At 41.3% G+C, this 19,770-nt stretch overlaps 1 protein-coding gene across 2 annotated transcripts in view; it reads right to left on the reverse strand.

Annotated features, from left to right (window-relative positions):
• The window catches only part of LOC119051832 (olfactory receptor 7A17), a 33,582-nt gene extending 23,383 nt beyond the window's left edge, over nt 1–10,199 (reverse strand). Inside the window, exons 1-2 of one of the 2 annotated variants that reach the window (XM_053668132.1) lie at nt 10,066–10,199; nt 9,716–9,725 (exon numbers count right to left, since the gene is read on the reverse strand). In XM_053668132.1, coding sequence (XP_053524107.1) covers nt 9,716–9,725; nt 10,066–10,199 — 144 coding nt within the window. The remainder of the gene's footprint in view (nt 1–9,715; nt 9,726–10,065) is intronic. The other variant, XM_053668133.1, reaches the window with a different exon arrangement.
• Nucleotides 10,200–19,770: the final 9,571 nt, after the last annotated feature.

The following is a 19,770-nucleotide window of genomic DNA, read 5'->3' on the forward strand; positions in this document are numbered from 1 at the left end:
CATAAGCCTGAAACATGCCTTAAGCCTGAAACAATGCTGGTGGTGGGTGCTGCCCTGTGCTGGAAAGGGCAGGTTCCCTAGGGTGATCAGGCCTAAGAAAGAATGCATAAAATCCTGTGAAGCCCACTTTGCTAATACCCTCAATTAAAATAATAAGGGACCAAGCAGGAAGTGAGTTTGTTCCCCAAAGTTTTATGGCCCTTTGGCTCTCTGACCCTGACTCAGAATAAGCCCTCAGAGTTCTTTGAATGTTATCTATTGTTATGGGGGCAACTTTCCTCGCAAGTCCCCCCAGCTGCCACGGATGAGAGTCATTATGACTGAGACATGATGTGATCTGCTTGGGGAGAAGAAGTGGCCATTTTCCCAGAGGAAAAAGGCCATGAGCAGTGGCCATTTTCTCAGGGGAAAAAGGCCTTGAGCCCCTTCCTCCAGGGCCTTTTATTGGGTTGTAATACACAGTAATACAGGGTGGCAAGGAACAAACAGTAGAGAACATTTCAAAGAAATCTGAGGGTTTAGTATGAGTCAGTCTGTCAGGAACAGAGTTTTAGGGTTTCCTGCTGAAACCCTTAACATATGAATGAAAACACTCTTAGCTGAGCATATTCCACAGGTTTATAAGGAAGTCTTGGCGATTCCAGATTTTTCCCCGGGACATGCTCTAGCAAGGCAAGGAACTGTACCTCTCCCCAACAGGTATTCAGGCTTATGGGCATTAGAGCCAAAAAGTGCTTCTCCCAGAGGATGTGGGGACTCGGGCTGACAAAGCCGGGGGGCGAGAGTCCATTGCTCTTTGTTGCAGCCCTCTGAGTTCTTCCATGAAGGCCTCCCAAGTGATGGAGTCTGGCTTGGGTTGCCCCCTGCTGTGAGGGGTCTTACCCGTCATCGACTTCCGACCAAGCTTTGCAGGCAGGGAGAGGAAACTGAGGCAGTGTTTGCTACCAAAGATAAACTTTGTCTCCTGTGGCTGGCATTCCAAAGGTCCTCCCTCGCCCTTAGCCACAAGGGGTAGAGATACAATTCCTAGAACCAGGCAGAGCGGTCTACAACATATTGTGTAATCATTTCTGCCTGACAATGATTGATGCTTTCTTCCTGTGCAAATTGAACCCAATAAAAGCCTGTCAAGGCAAGGGCTGGGGTCCTCACCTCTTGAGAGAGTGGCTGTGCTGTCCCTTTTCCTCCACAGGACTCGGTAGTCCATGTGAATGTATCTCATCTCATCCATAATGCCGAGGACTGCAGGGCAGTGTCTGAGTCATCCTCTGAGTAAGGAGAACTTGAGGGTGTCCTTTGGGAATGAGGAAGGGGGGCTGGCCCTTCACCCAAATACAAGATGTGATCCCACAATGTTTCTTAATTCAAGGAGGAGTGTGAGATCCTCCCTGTGGTTGAAATGGACACAAAGGTGAAAGAACCACACCACCACTCCCAAACTGTAAGTGAAACAGAACTGTGATATATTATTCTACTCTAACATTGACTGCTTACAGTAAAAAATTAGCTGTTGGGCAGACACATTTGGGAGTTGAGGGAGGTAGTTCCCTGCCTCATGCCTTCACAGGACTCTAAAGGAGCTGGTAGTGTTCTTTGTCTCACGACATAACATATGAGGGTCCACTGCTACCCAAAGATCCAAGCTGTTTGTCTCCATATCTGATGAGGGGGCAAACCTTAAGGGGTTCTCATGATTGTCATCTGCCACAGGAAATGGACCCATTCTCCAGAACCTGAAGTCTGAACAGAAGAGTCTGGTTATTTGGGGGATCCTGCCCCACTGAACTCAGTGACCAGACCTTCTGCTGACTACTCTGTCTTTGAACACCTTGGATGAACACTTACATCTTGCTGGCCCAATGGTTTGGAAGCTCCAGCTAGACAAACAGGCCATAGCTATAAGACAAGAGGGTGTCTATGAGCTCCTAGGAGTCCCACGTAAGATGTCTGTGGCAGCACCTGCCAAAAACTGGAGTCCCGGTGCCCCAAGAATCACTATGCAGCAAGGCCTGGGACTGAGCAGAAAGCCACAGCTTCAGGCTCCCTGGACTCAGCCAGCCCCTCACAACTCACCTCTCATCCTCACTGAGCAGCTCCAAGGTCTAGAACAAGGCTCCAAATGGCTCTACAAACTTTGTGTTGTGTTTATGTGCAACCTCCTAGATGAGCTGAATCTCCATCATTACTTTCATTTTCTGAAACAGAGGGAAGAAAGGACAGGATGCAGTCAGGGTTTGGGTGGGGGATGCCCCGGGGTCCTGTAGGTGTAACCAGTTGGGCAGGGGGCCAGTCTTTGCTCACACACAAACCCTCCAACCCACTGTCCCTGCAATTTCATTCAGGCCCTGCCCATTCTCACAGTTGGATGTGAGTAGCACCTACTCCAGGAAGTTGTCCTTGATGTCATCTTCTCCACCTACCAATTTCATGAGTTTCCCTGCTCTGTGTACCAAAATTTAAGACCTAAGGCATGGGGACTGAGAGGTCCTCCCAGGTGAGTCTCTGACTTCCACACCCTCCCCTCCAGTAGTAAGGGCACAGCCGCTTTTTTAGAACTTCTCCACGTAGCTCTGAAAGGCAGCCAACCAAAATCCATTAGAAACACCCCATTTAGCCTGTCACTAGCTCTCATCCCCGCCTCTTTTAGCTCTCATCCCCGCCTCTTTTAGCTCTCATCCCCGCATTACCTCCAGGGCCCACCAGGGGGCAAGCACACCCAGGAACAAGATATGGACCTGGGCCAGTCTGTAGGTTCTAGAGAAGGAGGGACAGGGAGACTCAGGCCAGTGATCTTCCAGCCCAGCCCACTCTGATGAGAGACAGAGACTGAGGCTCATGTTTGGCCAGTACTTAGAGCTCAGGGCTCATTGTGAGGCTTTTTTCTTCCAAATAGTATCCTAATCCCTCATCCTCACCTGGATACTCACTCACTCATCTCCTGATAATTGTCCATCACAATGTCCAGTAGGTACAGGTAAGTGAGGAAGGAAGATGGCACCCTGTGCCTTCAGGGTGGGTGGTGATGAGCCTGGCTCTCAAGGGCCCCCACGGACCTTCTTCTGCAGCCACTCATCTTTAGCCTTCTGTCCCCACCCCACTCCAGGGCCCTCACATGGATCCACCTAGGACCCTTATTAGCCTTTTCTAAGCCTTTTCTAATTTCTCCTTCTCTTCCCCTCCAGAACACCACCACTCCCTCATTACCCCCACAGTCAGCTCTGAACCAATCCCAGGTTAAGTCACCCCTGCTCTCCAGCCCCACATCCATCTGGCACTCAGCTCTTCCAGGCCACCTCCTGGTAACATTCACACAGGTCTTCTGGGCTCCAGGGTCCCAGGGGCTGGGCTGGAGGAGAGAGGCACTGCTCTCTGAAGGGGGCCTGCAGCATGTATGGAGGAGCCCCTCTCCTTTTTTCTGGGGCCATTTCCCCACAGGCACCCTTTTATTTAAAAAGCAAATTGCTTTTACTTAAGTAGCTAGAAGATCCCAGCACCTAGACAAGGGTTTTTACTGGTTCCCCTGAGCCTGGAGGTCTGGCGGGGCTGGGCAGGGGGCACTCATGTTGTCACATGGGGCCTCCATTTCCATTTCTACGCAGCAGATCTGCTTTGAATAGTGTTGGTTTCCGAAGGACAAGTTCTCTCGATGCAAAAGAAACACTTGAAAATCTTCAGTTTGGCTCAGCTCAGAGTCTGACATTCAATGAAAGCGATTCTTGAAGCAGAACCACTGACTTAAAAGTCCCAGGGAGAACCAGAGACTCCACCAACCAGGCCAGGCCCTGTCCCAAGCATGTTGCCTCCCAGGAGGTCCCAGTTGACTGAAGGGCAATATTATCACACAGGGGATCCTGGTCCATCCTGGAGCTCTGATGGAGAGTGACCTACACACCAGGACACACATCCCCATGTCTTCTTCAGACGGTGAACTGAAGGGCTTTGCAGACAAGACACAACAACATGTAAGGGAGAGGAGGAGTCGCAAGCACTCAGTTGAGGGGGGACAACTAGAGCACGCTGCTTCCTGTGGCTTCTGTCCCCTCATCTACTCCTCCTGTCCTGCATGAAACAGAGAGCCCAGGGAGGGCACACCTGGGACCCAACGAGTAACACTCCCAGGAGGGGAAATTTTAGCTCAACCCAAGGAAAGAGCCAGGTAGGAAGCGAGCCTGAGGCCCAGGTATTGTATCTTCTTCCTTTACTGAGCTTTGCCAATTGTCCCAGTAAGTGTTTGCATGTAGCAGGCATTTTCTATATTGTTGAATAAATGAACTCCAAACAGAAGTGCCCCAGATATCCGGTGGACCTGGGCTCCCTTTGCTGCCCACACAGATCCCTAATCTAGCCACACTAGAGACAAGGAAAAAGACTAGCTTGATGGAATCTCAACTTTTTTAAAGGTTTTATTTATTTATTTATTTATTTTTAGAGAAAGGAGAGGGGAGGGAGAAAGAAAGGGAGGGAAACATCAATATATGGTTGTTTCTTGTGCACCCCCTACAGGGCACCTGCCTGCAACCCAGGTGTGTGCTCTGTCTGGAAATCAAACCAGCAACCCTTTCGTTCACAGTCTGGCACTCAGTCCACCAAACCACACCAGTCAGGACAGAAGCTCAAAATTTTTGATGGGTTGCTTCCCATGTGCTTTTTCAAATTCATAATGGCCACAGGCCAGTGAGGAGAAGAGCAGAGGCTTTTCATGGAGAAAAAACAATTAAGAAGGACAAAGAACCACAGTATGTTCAGCAGCATATTCTGCAGGACCAGGCATCAGGTCAGAGAAAAAGGAGGAAGATTCAAATTCAAACAATCAGGCAGAAAGAGGGATACTACTACTGGCAATATGGAAATTAGAAAGATTAAAAAGGAATTCAATGACTGATTGTATGCCAAAAATTGGATAAGTAAGATGAAATGAACAAAGTAGTAACTCAAAAATAAATGGAAAAACTAAACCAAACTATAGCAAGTGAAGTGCTTTAATTAGTAAACAATAAACCACCCACAAAGAAGCCTGGGCCCAGATGGCTTCAACACAGAATTCTCTAAAACTTGTAGAGAAGGTTAGTAAAAAATCTTCACAAACTTTTTAAAAACAGAATGGAGACGACTCTTCACACCATTTTCTGAGGCCAGTATGACTCTAATTCTAAACCCAGCAAGTTATCACAGAGGAAAAAAGGCTAACACACCTGAATATAGATGCAAACACCCTCAACAAATATTTGTAAACATGAACCAGTAAAGTATACAAAGAATTATATAACATCAGTGAGTGGGATTTATTCCAGGCATAAAAGGTTAGATTAACATATCAAAAGCAATTAATATAATAAATGAGATCAGTAAAGTAAAAAAGCCAAAATAACAAGATTATCTCAATAGACTGAAAAAATGATTGATAAAATCCAATACCCTTTCCTGATTAAAACACTCAGCATACCCAGAAGAGAAGAAAATTTCCAAATTTTATTGTCAGATCTGTGGAAAACCCACAGTTAACATTGTATTTCATGGTGAAAGACTGAATGCTTTGTCCCTTGCCCCCCAAGATAAGAAACCAAGGATGTCTGCCGTTGCCACTTCTGTTCAACAGTCTGCTGGAGATTTTAGCCAGAACCCTTAGGTAAGAAAAGAAGCAAAATGTGTGGGGATTAGTTAGGAAGATATAAAATTAACTTTACTTCCAGATGAGGCATCTTGTATATAGAAATCTCTGAAGAATCCACTAAAAAAAAACTATTGGAACTAAGAATTCAGTTTGGCAAGATTGTAGACATTAAAAGGAAAATACAAAAATCAGGCACATTCTCCCGCTCCCCCAGCACACCCACGCCTTTCCCTTCCTCCTCTTCTTCCCCAGGCACCTCACCTTTGCCTTCCTCTCTCCTTGGCTCCAAGGGGCCTTCTTTTGCTTCTATAGCTTGTTTCCTTAGCCCACTTCTTCCATAGTTCACTTTTACTACCTGTAACTTTCTAAATAAAGTTTCTCTTGTAATTTGAAAAAATATATTTATGAAAATGAATTATATTTCTATGCATTTATAATGAACAATCTGATCATAAAATTGAGAAAAGAAATACATTTATAATAGAATCAAAAGGAATAAAATACTTAAATAAATCTAACCAAAAAAAACACAAAACACACACTCTGAAAACTATCAGATATGGTTAAAAGAAATTACTAAATGTATGAATAAATAGGAATGCATCCCATGTTATAGATCAGAAGACTTAACACTGTTGAAATGCCCCAGTTGTAATCTTTATAGAAATTGGAAAGTTGTTTCATAAATTTATGTGGAATTTCAAATGAACCAGAACCACCAACCCAATTCTTGAAAAAAATACAAAGTAGTAAGCCTAACATTTCTTGATCTCAAAACTTTGTACCAAAAAACAAACAAACACTGTACAAACCAAAGGGAATCAAGATAGTGTGGTACTAAAAACAAGGACAATCATACAGATCTATAGAATAGATTGATATTTGAGAAGTAAACCCCTACATCCATGGTCAACCATATTTGATATTTGAAAAAGTTAGCAAGAATGCAGAAAAAATATTTTTTCAAAACTTTTTTTCATAAATTGGTGCTGGGCCAACAGAACAACCATATGTAAAAGAAAAGAAGAAAAGGTTGTGCTGTGTAATTCACGCCACATACTATAAGTTACTCAAAAGAATCAAAGACCTAAAATATCAAACAAAACTGCAGCAAACTTAAATAAAACAGCAAAAAAAATCCTGACCTTGAATTTGGCAAAATGTTAAATATGACAGAAAGGGCAATAACAGAAGTAAACTGTTAATTTAGAGTTCAAAAAATTAGTGACTTTTGTGCTTCAAAGGAAACCATTCAGAAAGTGAAAACACTTTCTGAATTTATGAATTTCAACTCAGAAGTTGAAACTCGTGTGTACTATTGTGGAAATATAAAAATCATTTGCCAGTAAAAAAAATATGAAAACAACAGTTCACTGAAAACTTAAAAACTGAGTTACCATCTGATCTAGCAGTTTTATTTCTGGGTAAAAACCCAAAAGAACTGAAAACCAGGACTCAAACAGATATATGTCTCCCCCTGCTCATACTAGCATTATTCACAATAGGCAAAACCCAAGGGTTCATCAACATACAAATGGATCCAAAAATTAGCATATCCATCCAACAAATTACCCTTCAGCTTTAAAAAGAAAGCCAATCCTGACACAAGTTACAATCTGGAAGAACTTTAAGGACATCATTAATCAGCCTATCAAAAAAGCCAAACACTGTAGTATTACAAAAATAGAATGGCTGTTGCCAGGAGCTGAGATGAACAGGAGAATGAGCAATTGTGTCTAAAGAAATAGAGTGTCACTTTTGCAAGATGAAAGTAGTTCTGAAAATTGGTTTTACAATGTCAGCATCCTTCTCCCTACTGAACAACACACCTAAAAATGCTGAAAATTTAAATTTTATGATATATATATATATATAGTACCACAATTAACAGTAAGCATTTTAAAGCAAGAGAGTGAAAACACAACCCACGGAATGGAATAATCTGCAAATATATCTATCTAATAAGGAACTTGTATCAAAAATATCTAAAGCCTTCTTATAACTAATTATAGAAAGTTAAATGACTCAATTTTCAAATGACAAGGGCTGGTTTGGCTCAGTGCACTGGGCATCATCCCACAGACTGAAAGTTCACTAGTTCAATGCCAGGTCAGGACACATGCCTGGGTTGCAGGCATTTGAGAGGCAATTAAACAATATTTTTCTCACACATCGATGTTTCTCTCCCTCTCTGTCTCCCTCCCTTCCCCTGTCTCTAAAAATAAATGAATAAAATCTTTAAAATTTTTTTCAATAGCAAAGGATTATAGAAAATAAAGAAATGCTCAAAAGCACATGAAAAAAAGGCTGGACATCATTAATTATCAATAAAATGCTAAAGTGAAATGAAGTCATCAATTAAAACCCCAATAAGATATCACTTCACAACCACTAGGACAGCTAAAATCAAAAAGTGAAATAGCCCTGGCTGGTGTGGCTCAGTGGATTGAGTGCTGGCGTGTGAACAGGATCGTTGCCAGTTCGATTCCCAGTCAGGGCATATTCCTGGGTTGCGGGCCATGTCCCCAGTGAGGGCTGTGTAAGAGGTAACCACACATTGATGTTTCTCTTCCTCTATTTCTCTTTCTTTTCCCTTCTGTCTAAAAATAAATAAATAAAATCTTTTTCAATAGTTAAATGATAACATATTTTGTCAGGACATATGGAGATGTTTGAACCCTCATACATGAGTGGTACAATATAAAATGGTGTAGCCACTATGGAAAATCACCTGAAACTTTCTGAAAGATTAAACTTGGCCTGGGCAACATAGCTCATTTGGTTAAACCAGTGTCCTGTAACACCAAGGTTGCAGTTCAATCCCCAGTCAGGGCACAGACAAGAATCAACCAATAAATGCACAAATAAGTGGAATGACAAATCGATGTTGCTCTCTCTCTCTCTCTCTCAAATAAATAAATAAATAAATTTAGAGTTGCCATGTGATTTCTCAACTACTTTCCCATTTACATGCCTAAGAAAAATAAAAACACATGTTCAAACAAAATTTGTACATGTTTATAGCAACATTATTCATAGTAAACATAGATAAATAACATGTGTTTCATCCATCCAGTAGAATATTATTGGGCCATAAATAATAAATGAAGTATTGGTACATGCTATAACATGGATGACTTTTGAAAAATTATGCTGTCAATAAAGTCTATTAAAAAGATCATAGGTAATATAATTCCTTTCCTATGATGCCCTGAATATGGAAACCTATAGAGGCAGAATGTAAATTCAGGGTTGCCTAGGGCAGGGAGAAAGATGGGAAGTTGGGAGTTACAGCAAAAGGGTAGAAGGTTTGTTTGTTTGTTTGTTTTAAGTGACAAAAATGTTCAAAAGTTGACTGTGGTGTTGATTACACATGCATTCAAATAGGCTGAAAACACTGAAGTGCACACTTTAATGAAGTGCATAGTATGTCGGTTACATCTGTGGGCAGAGAATGAGTCACCCCAAGAGGTGCCTCTGTGGTATGTCAATTATTTTGTGCTAAAGGCAGCATTAGCCACAGGCTCAGGAGAAACTTCTGCCCCCTGACCCTTACTGCCTGAAAGAATTCAAATTAGAGCTGTTGCCCACAAGAGATTATCAGCAACAAACTTCTTGAACCACCTATATGGTGGGGCAAACGTTTCCTGCAAGGACCCTTCAAAGTTCCTGAGGTGCACTACATCATCCCTAGCTCACAATGCCTTATATTCCTCAACCCCCACTTCTATCTCTGAACCTCTCCTGTATGTGGTATCTCTGACTTTCTCATGTTTCTAAGGTTCCCGTACATATGTATGTATTAAATTTGGTTATTTTGTCTTGCTACACTGTCTCATGTGTATTTGATTTTTACACCAACCAGAAGAACCTTAAGGGTGGAAGAAAGTTTGTCCTTCCACACATATCTCAATAAAAGTTGTTCATGTAAATAAATTCATTTAGTTTGGCAATGCAAGGAGATGTGTCTCTGGATGGTGAACACATGATACAATTTACAGATGATGTATTATAGAATTCTATACTTGAAACCTATATATTTTTATTAACCAATGTCTTTCTCATCCGTAGGGAGACATAGTCTAATAGGCCCCATCATAAAATGTGTAAATGCCTTCACATAACACTGTGTATTCCTCCACAGCTAACAATCTGTCTATTCCTTTTTATTGAAATTTTGTTCCACTTCTACTAAAATGACCTTACCTCCGATTCCCTCTCTTAATATTTCTTCAAGTAAAATCACTTAGTTGTCAACAATGACACCTGCATTTCTGAGTATGATGTTTGCTTTCCTTTCCACATCATGAATTAACATTCATTTATTAGTAAATCCAGCCAGCAACCACTATGATCACTGGTATCTATCTGGGCTATGTTGGAATGGTTCTCAGGTGATTTCAGGCACAAGTTCTTGGTTCCGAGTCTCTCTGATCCTCTCCTGCCATGTCTACTGGGCTCTCAGTCTCACCTGCATGGGAACTCTGACAAGAAGATTTCCCTGCAGGAGTCCAAAATCTTCCCTGTGTGGTTGATGATGGAGACCGAAACTCTGTCCCAAACAAGACAGCAAGGAGTGGTCAAGCATTAGTCTCCCTCCCAGATTCAGCCAAGAGCAACAGCCACCTTTCTCCATCCGAAGGTTGCACATGCTGAGATGCTGCAGTACAGGGGCTACTTAGAGATCTCCAGGTCTACTCATTAGGCACATTTATTTCTCAGCACTCTAACCTCTAAGCACAGAATTTCTCTTGGGGACACTGGTCTGGACAGAATGAACAGTTTCCCTGCTGATCCTCTGTTCCTAGGAGACTGTAATAAACCATCTGAGTACAGTTTTGATGAGTCCTTTTCCATTAACTGCCCTGCTTTCTGACGTCTGTCTACACCACCCAGCATCTCATCCCAACTCTGTGTTAAAGTTTCTAAATGGGTGGACCTGGATCATATTGTGGTCAGTGAAATAAGCCAGTCAGAAAAAGACAAATACCATGTGATTTTACTTATATGTGGAATCTAAAGAACAAAATAAATGGACAAACAAAACGGGCACAGTCTCATAGACACAGAGAGTGGACTTTGCTTGCCAGGGGGGGAAGTGGGTTGAGGGACTGGGAGAAAAAGGTAAAGAGAGTTAGAAGTACAAATTGGCAGTCAGAGAATAGTCTCAGGGATGTAAAGCAGAGCATAAGAAACATAGTTTGGAATATTGTAATAACTATGTGTTAGGCCAGTTGTGTACTGGAAATATCAGAGCAGGTAGGAGGGGCAAAGGCAGTATGTGAAGTGTTTGACTGACTAATCACTGTGCTGTATACCTTAAACCAATGCAAAAAATATTAAAAGTAAACTGTAACTGAAAAACAGAAAGTCTTATACTGAGAAATTTGGCTGACTTGTCTTTGAATCTTCAAAGAATTGATTTATAGTGGGACATACCCCTGATATCCCTAGACACTTACTATTTTCCTCTCTAAGAAAGGGAATCTATGTTTTCCTTTAGTATAAAACCCTGAGCACTGTGCTCCTTGGCATCATGATTCGTTAGCCAAGACAATTAGGCATTTAGACTGTGAACCAAGATGAAGGTGTAGGTACGTACACTTTGCTCCCTCACAAAATTGAAAGGACAATAACAAATGTTTTAAATATCTTTTATTGATTATGCCATTACCATTGTCCCATTCCCCCCTTATTCCCCTCCACCCTGCACACTTCTTCCCACTCATTTTTCTGCCCTTTAGTTCATGTCCATGTGTCATAAGTTCTTTAGCTTCTATATTTTTCACACTACTCTTGCCCTCTCCCTGTCTATTTTCTCCCCACCATCTATGCTATTCATTCTCTGTACCTTCTCCCCCCACTCCTCCTCCCACTCTCCTTTGCTAACACTCCATGTGATCTCCATTTCTATGGCTCCACTCCTGTTTTTAGGTGTCCACTTAGATTGCTTTGGTTTTAGGTATGGTTGTTAATAACTGTGAGTTTGCTGTTCTTTCACTGTTTATATTTTTATGTTCTTTTTATTAGATAAGTCCCTTTAACATTTCATATAATAAGGGCTTGGTGATGATGAACTCCTTGAACTTGACCTTATTTGAGAAGCACTTTAGCTGCCCTTTCATTCTAAATGAAACCTTTGCTGGATAGAGGAATCTTGGTTGCAGGTCCTTGCCTTTTATGACGTGGAATACTTCTTTCCAGCCCCTTCTTGCCTGTGAGGTCTCTTTTGAGCAATCAGCTGACAGTCTGATGGGATCTCCTTTGTAGGTGACTGTCCCCTTATCTCTTGCTGCTTCTAGAATACTCTCCTTCATTTTAATCTTGGGTAATGTAATTATGATGTGCCTTGGTATGTTCCTCCTTGGGTCAAACTTATCTGGGACTCTCTGAGCTTCCTGGACTTCCTGGAAGTCTATTTCTTTTGACAGATTGGGAAAGTTCTCCTTTATTATTTGTTCAAATAAGTTTTCCATTTGTTGCTCTTCTCTTCCCCTTCTGGTACTCCTATAATTTGGATGTTAGAATGTTTAAAGATGACCTGGAGTTTCATAAGCCTCTCCTCATTTTTTTTAAATTCTTGTTTCTCCATTCTTTTCTGTTTGGTTATTTCTTTCTTCCTTGTGGTCCACTCCATTGATTTGAGTCCCAGTTTTCTTTTCATCACTATTGGTTCCCTGTGCATTTTCCTTCATTTCACTTAGTGTAGCCTTCATTTGTTCATCTAATTTGTGACCAAAACCAACCAGTTCTGTGAGCATCCTGATCATTAATGTTTTGAACTATGCATCTGATATGTTGGCTATCTCTTGGTCACTTAAAAGTATTGGCTCTGGGCCTTTGATTTGTACTTCTGTTTGAGGAATTTTTTGGTCAGATTGCACCTGTTACATATGAATGGTGGAGCCTTAGGTGTTCACCAGGGCAGGGCAACTCAAGTCACTGGGTTGTGACACTGTATGTGGGGTCCGGTTCAGAGAGCAAGCAATAGTGTTTGTTCCATACTCTCTTGGACTTTGGTCCCCTCTGCTGCTATTCACAAGCAAATTGGGCTCTTCTGGTGCTGGTTCCAGGGTGGGTGGACTTTTGTATGTTCTAGGACCTTGTGGGTCTCTCCAACAAGCTCTCCTTTGAGACTCAGAGCCTCTCCTGGCACCTCCACTTTCAACATTTATTTCAATCAGTGCTTTTAGGTTTTATTTTCTGTTGCTTGGGCCCTGGGTTGCTTGACTGTCTCACTGCCCATTTTTTGCTTAGTTTATCTGCATGTGAATGTGTGACCACTGTCAGCCAACCTTCTTGCACTTCTCACTGTGTCTGCTCAATTCCTTCCCACACCTGGTTCTGCTAACTGCTGCCTCTTTCTGTAGGGACCCCTCTACACTGGCTGCCAACTCTGCCACTTTTACTGATCTGGATAAATAGTTTGTTGTTGTCAGACTTCAGTACAGTTCAATTTTCTGTCTGTTCTGGTTCTGTTTTTGTTTCTAATTTTTTGTTGTTCTTAAATTTGGTTGTGCGAGGAGGCACAATGTCTCAACCAATGCCTCCCTCTTGACCAGAAGTGACAATAACAAATTTTTAAAATAACCAAAACTGCCATAAAATCAAACTGTATGGAAGTTTCACAATTAAAGAGTTAAAGAAGAAACATACATCAAGACTGGTAGGAGTGGTGGAGAAGAGCAGCTGTGACAGAGAGGATGCACACAAGGCAGCTGCTGTGAGACCAGGTGGTCCTATATTTGCATGTAGATAAACTGGGAGGAACACTGAGAAGTAAGATGGACTGTGCAACCCAGGGTTCCAGCATGAGGAAATAAAGCTTCCAAATCCCTGACTGTAAAATTCTGTGGGGGTTGTGGTGGGGGAATAAACTCCCAGACTCACAGGAGTATTCATGGGGGAGACCCACAGAGTCCTAAAACAAACCCACCCATCTGGGAATCAGAACCAGAAAGGCCAAATTTGCTCGTGGGTAGTAGAGTAAGCAACTGAAATTCAGCCCAGTGCTGAGCAAACAGCATTGTTCTCTTTCAACGCCTCCCCACAGACAGCACCACAGCACAGTAAAGTGTTTTTGCCCCACCCTGGCTAACAAATTAGGCTCCACCACTTAATATAACAGTCGCACAGAGACGAAAAAAAATATATGGCCCAAATGAAAGACCAGATCAAAGCCCCCAAAATACAACTAAGTGATGAAGATATAACTAACCTGTCAGATGCACAGTTCAAAACACTGGTAATTAAGATGCTCACAGAAATGATTGAGTATGGTTGCATAACAGAGGAAACAGTGAAGGTTATGAAAAGTGAAATAAAGAAAAATATAGAGGGAACTAAAAGTAAAGGGAAGAAAACCAGGACTCAAATCAATAATTTGGAGCAGAAGGAAGAAATAAACATTCAACCAGAACAGAATGAAGAAACAAGTATTCAACAACATAAGGAGAGGCTTAGGAACCTCCAGGACAACTTTAAATGTTCCAATATGTGAATAATAAGTGTGTCAGAAAAAGAAGAGGAAGAGCAAGAAATTGAAAAATTACTTGAAAAATATTGAAGGAGAACTTCTCCAATCTGGCAAAGGAAATAGAATTTGAGGAAGTCCAGGAAGATCAGAGAGTCCCAAAGAAGTTGGATCCAAGGAAGCACACACCAAGACACATCATAATTACATTACCCAAGATTAAAGATGAGAGAATCTGGGTTTTTTTTTTCACTTATTTTTTTATTTTTTTATTGTTGTTAAAGTACAATTGTCTCCATTTCGCCCCACCACCACCCCCCACTCTACTCATCCCTGCCTTCTACCTTTGAACCTACCTCCTTTGATTTTGTCCATGTGTCCTTCCTTGATGGATCTTCCCCTTATTTCCCCTATCATCCCTCTCTCCCCTCCCTAGGTTGTTGTCAGTTTCTTTTTTAATTGAATGATTCTGGTTATATTTTGCTTGCTTGTTGATTTTGTTCATTAGGTTCCAATTGTAGGTGAGATAATGTGGTATTTGTCCCTCACCACCTGGCTTATTTCACTTTGCATAATGCTCTGCAGTTCATCCATGCTGTCAGGAAGGACAGGAGATTTTGTTTCTTTAAAAAGATAATGATAAGAATAAATCTTAAAAGCAACAAGAGAAAAGAAGACGGTTACCAACAAAAGAGTTTCCATAGACTATCAGCTTTGTTGATTAGAATCCAAGCAAAATACAAATTTCAATACATTGAAAAAGACAACAAACTGACAGTATGCAGAGAGGATGGGGGAGAGGGATAATAAGGAATAATGGGGGGGTGAAAATGAAGACAATTGTACTTGAACAACAATTAAAAAATGACTATCAACTTATTTCTCAAAAAATAATTTAAGGGCAAGAAGGGGCTGGAAAGAAGTATTTTAAGTCATGAAAGGAAAGAAACTACATCCAAGATTACTCTATCCAGCAAAGATATTATTTAGAATGGAAGGGCATATAAGTGCTTCCCAGATAAGATCACATTCAAGGAGTTCATCATCACCAAGCCCTTATTATATGAATGTTAAAGAGACTTATCTAAGAAAAAGAAAAAGATAAAAACGATGAACAGTAAAACAAACAAAAAAAAACCTTAGAGCTATCAACAACTGAACCTAAAAAACACAAAACAAAAATGAACTAAGGAAACAACAGCAAGAGAATCAGAGAAATGGAGATCACGTGGAGGGTTATAAGTGGGTGGGGGAGAGGAGAGAATGGGGGAAAATACAGGGAATAAAAAACATAAATGTACAAAGTAAATGTAAGAAGTGCAAAATAGACAGAGGAAGGTTAAGGATAGTATGGGAAATGGAGAAGCCAAAGAGCTTATATGTATGGCACCAGGATATGAACTAAAAGAGGGATGCTTGTGGGAGGGGTGGTGCAGAGCAAAGGGGAATAAAGGGGAGAAAAAAGTGGGACAACTGTAATAGCATAATCAATAAATTTTATTGATTATATTGATACTTTAAAAACCAATTAGAAATTTCAGAGTTATATCACAAGTTAATAGCTACCATTTGGTCCCTCATTGTAAAATGTTTATTAAATATAAGAGATACATTTATTTATTTAAAAAAATTTTATTGTTCTCCAATACAGTTTTCTGCCTTTTCTCCCCACCCCTCCCCACAACCCTAATCCTCACTGCATCCCTCCCTCATTTCCACCTGCCTTGTTATTGTCCGTATATCCTCTATAATTATACCTATAAACTCTTTACCCTTTTCCCCCATTAGATTTTAGGCACCATAGCTCAGCTAAGCGCTTTGTGACAATTGTCAAATGTATGTTTTACAGAAATGCATTTTATGAGGTAGTGCATTGAGGGACTACGTTCTCCAATGCAGAAAAAGGGCACAGAGGGATTTATTGTTGTGCTAAAAGGTATAAATCAAGGAAGGGACAGAGTTTTCATTGCAATCAGTCAGGACACTTCCAGTTTGTAGATTCTGGACCAATGGTTCTCAAATAGAGATGACTTAGCCCTGTGGATGTTTGAAATTTCTGAAGGTTAGCTGCTAAACACCTGCAGTGTACAGGATAGCACCCAACACAGAATTACCCAGCCCCAAGTGTCAACAGTGACAAGGTGAAAACACCTATTGTAGACCAGTTCTTGTCCACTTCATTGTGCATACAACTCACTACACTTTGGAGTTCAAATGCAAATTCTGGTCTCCAGTGATCCCAGAGACTGCATTTCTGACAAACTCCCAGGTGATGTTGAAGCTGCAGGTCTTCTTGTTCTGAGGACCACAGTTTGAGTAGCTGGCTATGACCCTATCTTAGAGTTAAGTGTGGGTAACTTAGGTCTTCTGCACCAGAAATCTTCTATGTATGTAATCTTGAAAGACAAATTTTCCACTCATTCCATGGAGGAGGATAAATCTGAGTTTGATTCTTTTACATTAGAGCTCCAGAGAGACAGGTAATAATTTGTACCTGGGAAAGACTTTGTAGTAGACAGAATATGGGCCTCAAATGATGTCAACACCCTAATTCAGAGAACTTTGGAATATGTTAGTTCATCCAGCAGGTTAACTATGATAAGAGATAAAATAAAGTTATTAGTCATTTGTCATATGATAAGGAGACTGGCTCAGATTGTCCTGGTTGGTGAAATGTCATCACAATGGTCCTCTAATTGTAGAAGAGAGTGGAAGAATTGGTGTCAGAGAGACATTTGTAGATGCTCTGTTGCTGGCATTGAGGTTCAAGAACAAGCCATAGGCCATGGAGTGCAGGGGGCCCTGGAAGCTAGAATAGGAAATAGAAAACATTGCATTCTCCTCTGGATCACCCAGAAAAATCCAAACCCTGCAGACATTTTGAGTTAAGTCCTTTAAGACCCACTTAAGGCATCTGAACACTAAAACTGTAGGATAGAAAGTTGGCTGTTTTAAGCCACTTATGTAATTTATAAAAACAGGAATGGGAAACCAATATAGACATCAATTCAATAAAATATTGTTCAAGGAACTGAGTTGAAGCTTCCCAATCACTCAGTTATTTCCCTTTAGGCAAAGGTATTTTGTGTTGAAATCCTACATTAAATAGAAACAAATTACAGCTAATTTAGAGCTATTTGGCCCCATAGGTGTTACAAAGAATTTCCCATTGCATAAATGTAAATGTGGTCTGACCTTGAAGCCTTTGAAGCTTTAAGATACAAAAAGTTATTCATTAAGATTAAGGTCACATTTTACTTAAAATCTTTGTGTGAAAATTTCTATTTTTTTCCATTTCATGTTAATTCATATTTTTCCTTATTCTATATTCTCCAAATTTCTCTCAGAATTTCTTTCATCATAATATATGGAATTATAGGACTTCCGCCAAGATGGAGGCATAGGTGGATGTGCCGTGCCTTCTCACACAACCAAGATTAGAGAAAACTAAATATTAGCAACAGAAAACACAGCCAGAACACGGAAAATTGAACTTTTCGGAAGTCCGTTAACAACAAATTCTTCAGCCTGACCGGTAAGGGCGAAACCAGCGGCTGGCGGAGCAGGGTTGCACAGGAGGACTCGGCCGGACACACTCAGGCCCGCGGAATCCAGGCGCAGGGTCAGACCTAGTGAGCGACCCAGCGAGCAACCAGGCGAGCAACTGCGGGGGAGACAGCCGGGCCCGGGGCTGCGTGTTGACTGAGGTCGCGCATTTGTGCGAGGGTGGACGGGCAAGGGAGTGGGCGGTTGGACCGGGCCGGCAGGTCCCCACGGTGGGCGGTGGTGGAGGGCGCCGCCATTTCCCTGCTCTGACCCCACCTCCACATACAGCATCATAACCCAGCGACTCTGAGTGGCCCAGCCCAGGTGAACCACCTAAGGCACTGCTCCTCCGCACCCAGCTGTGAGAAGCAGCAGACGGGGTCGCCATTTCCCTGCTCTGACCACGCCCCCACATACAGCGTCACAACCCAGCGACCTGGGAATCCAAGGCGCCGCTTCTCACACTTAAAGGGCCCGAACAGACCAAGAATGGCGCAGGAGGATCTCAGAGCCCCAGAGCCAATAGATCTAAGCGATGAAGAAATAGCAAAACTCACAGACGCACAGTTTAAAACATTGGTGATCAGGATCCTCACAGAACTGGTTGATTATACCCACAAATTAGACAAATATATGAAGGCGAAACTAATTGAAATGAATGGAATTGCACAGGACACCAATAGCAATGAAAAGGAAACTGGGACTCAAATCAATGGAGTGGACCAGAAGAAAGCAAATAATGGCCAAACAGAAAAGAGTCAAGAAGCAAGAATTTAAAGAAATGAGGAGAGTCTTAGGAACCTCCAGGACATCTTTAAACGCTCCAACATCCGAATTATAGGGGGTACCAGAAGGGGGAAAGGCACAGCCACCAGTGGAAAACTTATTTGAACAAATAATAAAGGAGAATTTCCCCAATCTGGCAAAGGAAATAGACTTCCAGGAAATCCAGGAAGCTCAGAGAGTACCAAAGAAGTTGGACCCAAGAAGGAACACACCAAAGCACATCATCATTACATTAGCCAAGATTAAAATGAAGGAGAGAATCCTAGAAGCAGCAAGAGCTAAGGGGACAGTCACCTACAAAGGAGTCCCCATCAGACTGTCAGCTGATTTCTCAAAAGAGACCTTACAGGCAAGAAGGGGCTGGAAAGAAATATTCCAAGTCATGAAATCTAAAGACCTACAACCAAGATTGCTCTATCCAGCAAAACTTTCATTTAAAATGGAAGGACAGATAAGGTGCTTCTCAGATAAGATCAAATTCAAGGAGTTCATCATCACCAAGCCCTTATTATATGAAATGTTAAAGGGACTTATCTAAGAAAAAGAAGTTAAAGAAACATGAACAGTGAAAGGACAGCAAACTCACAGTTATTAACAACCACACCTAAAACGAAAGCAAACTAAAAGGACAGCTAGATCAGGAGTGGAAACATAGAAATGAAGATCTCAAGGAGGGTTAGCAACAGGGGAGTGGGAGGAGGAGAAGGGGGGAGAAGTTACAGAAAATAAGTAGCATAGACAGTAGATAGAAAATAGATGGTGGGGGCAAGAATAGCATGGGAAATATAGAATCTAAAGGACTTGAGACACATGGTCATAAACTAAAGGGGGGGTGATGGTGGGGATGGGGGGGTAGGGTGGAGGGGAATAAAGGGGGAATAGAACAACTGTAACAGCATAATCAATAAAAAAAAGAAAAAATATATGGAATTATAAATAAGTTTGTGTGCATGTACCTATATGTGTGTGAACGTGCTTATTTGATAGAAAAGAGTGTACAAGTGCATACAGACAAACACTCCTAACCTTGAACATTGTCTTTGAACTCAACAGAGTAGTGCAACACATTTAATTTATTATGCACAGTATTTGTCTCTAATTAGAATTCATTATCTCATTACCTTCTGAAATAAAGAAACAGTTTTAGGGTGATTACATTTTTAATGATAACATAACAAAGGAGTTAAAACTGTACACCTTTTCAAATTATATGCAAATTACATCATGTAGTATAAATTCTTAATTTTTATGTGGCTTCTTTAATTCATCATGTTGTATTTGCAGTATAATTTTGTAATTATGTTCCAAAGAAGTAATTAAGAAGTAATATTTTCTACTAGTGAGTGGCTCAGGG

The sequence above is a fragment of the Artibeus jamaicensis genome, unplaced genomic scaffold (assembly GCF_021234435.1).
Source record: "Artibeus jamaicensis isolate MK-2021 breed Jamaican fruit bat unplaced genomic scaffold, CSHL_Jam_final contig_477, whole genome shotgun sequence".
In the NCBI taxonomy this organism is placed as follows: domain Eukaryota; kingdom Metazoa; phylum Chordata; class Mammalia; order Chiroptera; family Phyllostomidae; genus Artibeus; species Artibeus jamaicensis.